This window comes from Microtus ochrogaster, unplaced genomic scaffold, assembly GCF_000317375.1.
Source record: "Microtus ochrogaster isolate Prairie Vole_2 unplaced genomic scaffold, MicOch1.0 UNK50, whole genome shotgun sequence".
In the NCBI taxonomy this organism is placed as follows: domain Eukaryota; kingdom Metazoa; phylum Chordata; class Mammalia; order Rodentia; family Cricetidae; genus Microtus; species Microtus ochrogaster.
In genome coordinates, this window is record NW_004949148.1 from 1,855,162 (window position 1) to 1,859,337 (window position 4,176).

The window sequence follows — 4,176 nt, forward strand, 5'->3', positions numbered from 1 at the left end:
CCAAGGATATGTCAGTCAGACAAGTTGGTCTACCCCAAACATCTCTCAGGGGAGGAAGAGATACTGTCTCAAAATAAAGGAGGAAAGTGACAGACACAAGTTGTCAGTAGCCTCCACAAGCATACAAACACAAGAAAACAAACCCTTCCTTAAACTGCTTTCATCAGGGATTCTAAAATTGGTCACAGAAATGAGAACAGTAAGCAATAGGTGAATCCATAGAAACAAAAGCCCATTTATGATTTTTAGAGACAATAGAGAAAGATATAACAATTTAGAACTACATGAAAATGGTTTTAGTCCAACACTGTATTACTAAATGCCACTGAATTGCTTAAAATGGTTACTTTTATTTTATATGTACTTATCTCAATACAAATAAATAAGTTACAAAGAAAAAATGCATAAAGAAATAATGTAACCATCAAAAACCACAAACAAAATAAAGAGAACTGGGATATAGCTGACTCTAATAGAGCACTTCTCTAGCATGTACCAAACCCTGGGTTCCATCCCTGCAAACAGAAAAGAGACGTAATGGGGAGGGAACTGGCTGGTCTTAAGAATCCTATAACATCCACATTAAGCTGTCCAAACCTCAGAAGCTGCAGCTCTCTGCAATTGTGCCTGCCATCTGTAAGGTCCTACACTGCTGGGCTCTAAATGTCTAACATGAAGACTAGAACTCAGCAATGCCTTCTTTGCCTTTGCTAGCAATCACAAATCAGGTCTATGGGTTTAAGGACCAAGTCTATAAACCAAATTTTAGCCACATATTCTGGCCAGTGCCAACTATTTTCCAGGGACAGTGGATGGTGTTGGTGTAGTTTTTCAAATTCATGGTATCTAGCTATTGAAACTAAAGCCTTCTGAACAAGTCTGCCGTGTAAGGGATTGAAAAAATTCAGTCCCCAAAACTTTATATAGAGAAATATCAACAACAAAGAGAATCTGATATTTATACAAGAAAATTGATAATTTTGTGGGCACAGGTTTCAGTAATGTCTACGGTCACTTGAATGGAAGGACTCCCGCTCCAGGGAGTGCCTATGCTTTTTATGCCTATGGGACTTATCCAGACTCCTACTTCTGCTTCTATGATTTCGCCCTTCAGAATGCCCACCATGCCTGCTGGAATAAGCAGCACCTGAGCTCCTCCCTCTATCCTTATCTCTGCTCTTTTCTTCTCCCTCCCTTCTGCTCAAGGACTTATGCTCGTGCTTGGGTTTCTCTTTCTTTGGCTCCCACTCAGGATCCTCTGCTCTACCATGGAAGGAACTCCTGACATCAGGGGAGTCTGGTTGGTTCTTCTTTCCCTCTCTGGATTCAGACTTCTGGGCTTTCTCTGAGTTCTTGCTGCTGTGCTTCTTTGGGCCATGGTCATCCTTTTCCTTTGCTGTCTTGCTGCTGGAGGGCAAAGAGCAGGACGGCGGTTCTGCTAGTTCCCTGCGTTCAGTCTTCTCTTTTTCTTTCTTTTTCTTTTTCTCTTTTTTGTCTGCGCAGGGAAATCAATAAGTAAAAGAAAACAAAGAAATCTCTTTAAAATGTGCCTTTCTTCTCTCAGTAGATCACATCAAACTGAGACATTCCAAAATGTTCCCATGCTAGCAGATGGAGAATATGCATGTGAAAAACATCCCAGGCAGCAGCAGGAAGCAGTCACAGGTTGTGCCTCCAGGGAAAATGTCTCCCAGAATCAAACTGGGTATCTGTTAGTCCTGATAAGTCAAGTTGTACAAAACAACCCCACACAAAAGGGCTGTATCTCCAAATACAATCTCATTTTGAGATACAGAAGAGTTAAGGATGGCAATATATCAACTTAGGGAGACATAATTCAGCCCCTACAAGTAGCCTTCCTTCCTCAGAAACATCTGCTTTCTCAATTAAAATAAGGATTCTCACACCTTCCCTTTTTCCACTTAAGAGTGAATTACTGACTATCTATGCATGCTGGAAAAGAAGACACTAAGACTACCCAGAATCTTCTCCTGAGTTTGAACACTCCACCTTTTTTGTGCTTTTTTGTGGGTTTGCCATCTTCATCTTCAGAGACCTCAGGAGAACTTGATGGAGGTGTATTAGCCCCACAGCCCTTCTCCTGCAGCTCTCTGGTCACATCATCCACATCTTCTGATTCCTGAGGAGTCCGGTAGTTTGACACATGGTCCACGCGGATAGTCCTTCCCTTGATCTAAGCAAGACCAGAAATGTTTTAGCAAAGACAGCCCCAGCATCCAACTCTCTTAACAAAACTACAGAGAATCAGGTTTGAATCATATCCATTACCTTAAATAGGAAAACCATAAAAGAAAACATGCTCAACTGGTATGTTATAGCATATATATATAATAACTAATAATACACAGCTGAATGGGGTCTAGGGCAGGTGAGATCTCTGGGGCAACTGTGACCAGAGTTTCCCTTGATATACTATGGGGACTATGCAAATTTCTTCATGTCCTGCATGTATCATGAAGTTCAAAAACACTCAGAAGTACTACCCTAAAGCACATCATCAAGAAAGTCTATGAGAGGGCTGGAGAGATGGCTCAGAGGTTAAGAGCACTGGCTGCTCTTCCAGAGGTCCTGAGTTCAATTCCCAGCAACCACATGGTGGCTCACAACCATCTGTACTGACATCTGGCGCCCTCCTCTGGCACGCGGGCAGAGGCAGAATGTTGTATACATAATAAATAAATAAATCTTAAAAAAAAGTCTATGAGAATTTAGGATTTAAAGCACAGTTGATTATCTATAAGGATAGGGAAATAATACAGTTGTTAAAGGAAAAGAACCCGAGGTTAATCCTATAAGCGCACACAATCTGGGTGAGGTAGCACACACTTGTAATTCCAGCATTGGGAGGCAGAGACAGGAAGACTGCTGGAGCTCACAGTCAAAGCAACCCTGCCTACTTGACAAGTTCCAGAGAAGTGAGAGATCTTGTCTCAAAAAAAAGGAGGAAGAGGAAAAGGTAGACAGATCTTGAGAAATGATGCTGATGCTGTCCACCTATATGTGCTCACGCATGAATACACATATTCACAAAGTTATACACATTTAACAAGAAAACAACATGTCCTAGAAAAGCATGAGGACTAGAACATGAAATCTGATGTTACAGCTGCTTTTTCTTTTTTTATTGATTTTTATTGAGCTCTACATTTTTCTCTGCTCCCCTCTCTGCCTCTCCCCTCCCCCCTTCAATCCTCCCCTAGGGTCTCCATGCTCCCAATTTACTCAGGAGATCTTGTCATTTCCTACTTCCCATGTAAATTAGATCTATGTAAGTCTCTCTTAGTTTCCTCATTGTTGTCTAAGTTCTTTGGGGTTGTGATTTGTAACAGCTGCTTTTTCAACAAAGTAATCAGGAGGCAAACTCAGACCAAGGGAACAAAGTTCTTTTGCTGAGGGAGTGGTACTGAACTAAGGGTCTCATATATACTGGAGAAGACTCCAGCACTGAGTATCACTGAACTATATTCCTACCTTTACTTCCTTTTTTCTTTTTAGTGTAAATAAACTGTAGTTTATTTGCAAGGTTGATATTCTTCCTTAAAACTAATTAGGCCATCTTTTAATAAAGTATAAATCATTACAGATGATTTTTACACAAGATTTTACATACTGAAATCTTTACTTGATTTTAAAAGCCCAAATGGAGAATATGGTAAAATTTCATTTTATCACCATTTGTACATATAAATAGGAGCACATGAATCCCATTTAGTGAAAGTAAGCTGACCCTGAACATAGCTGAACAGGTATTAACTACAGTTAACTATTTCTCACAAGTCTCAAGCTCAGGAAAAATTCCTAGCCTCATGACTTGACCATAGTGAAATACATTGTCCTGTAGGCACAGGTGAGAGTACAGAAAAAAAGAAGATACTATTCCATCAAGATAACCCCCAGAAGGGAGAGTGAGTTGCTTAAACAAATATTGTCAAGGATGATATGTACTGGTTTAGAGAAACTGACGAATTTTCATTACATTTTATAAGGCCAGCTATCCTTACATTTAACTTTACACATCTACACAGTACAATCAACTTACAAATACTACCAGGTTTCATAATCAAAATGGCTACTATTTCCCCTAAAACCAAAACAGAGTAAAGCATAAGTCTTTGGCGCTCCTTAAAGAAATAGCAGGCTCGCCATGTTCAGAGA

At 40.1% G+C, this 4,176-nt stretch overlaps 1 protein-coding gene across 1 annotated transcript in view; it reads right to left on the reverse strand.

Moving 5' to 3' along the window:
- Positions 1–213: 213 nt before the first annotated feature.
- The window catches only part of Rbmx2 (RNA binding motif protein X-linked 2), a 13,567-nt gene continuing 9,604 nt past the window's right edge, over positions 214–4,176 (reverse strand). Inside the window, exons 6-7 of the mRNA XM_005372501.3 lie at positions 2,011–2,194; positions 214–1,495 (exon numbers count right to left, since the gene is read on the reverse strand). Of these exons, the coding sequence (XP_005372558.2) occupies positions 996–1,495; positions 2,011–2,194 (684 nt within the window). The 3' untranslated portion in view covers positions 214–995. The remainder of the gene's footprint in view (positions 1,496–2,010; positions 2,195–4,176) is intronic.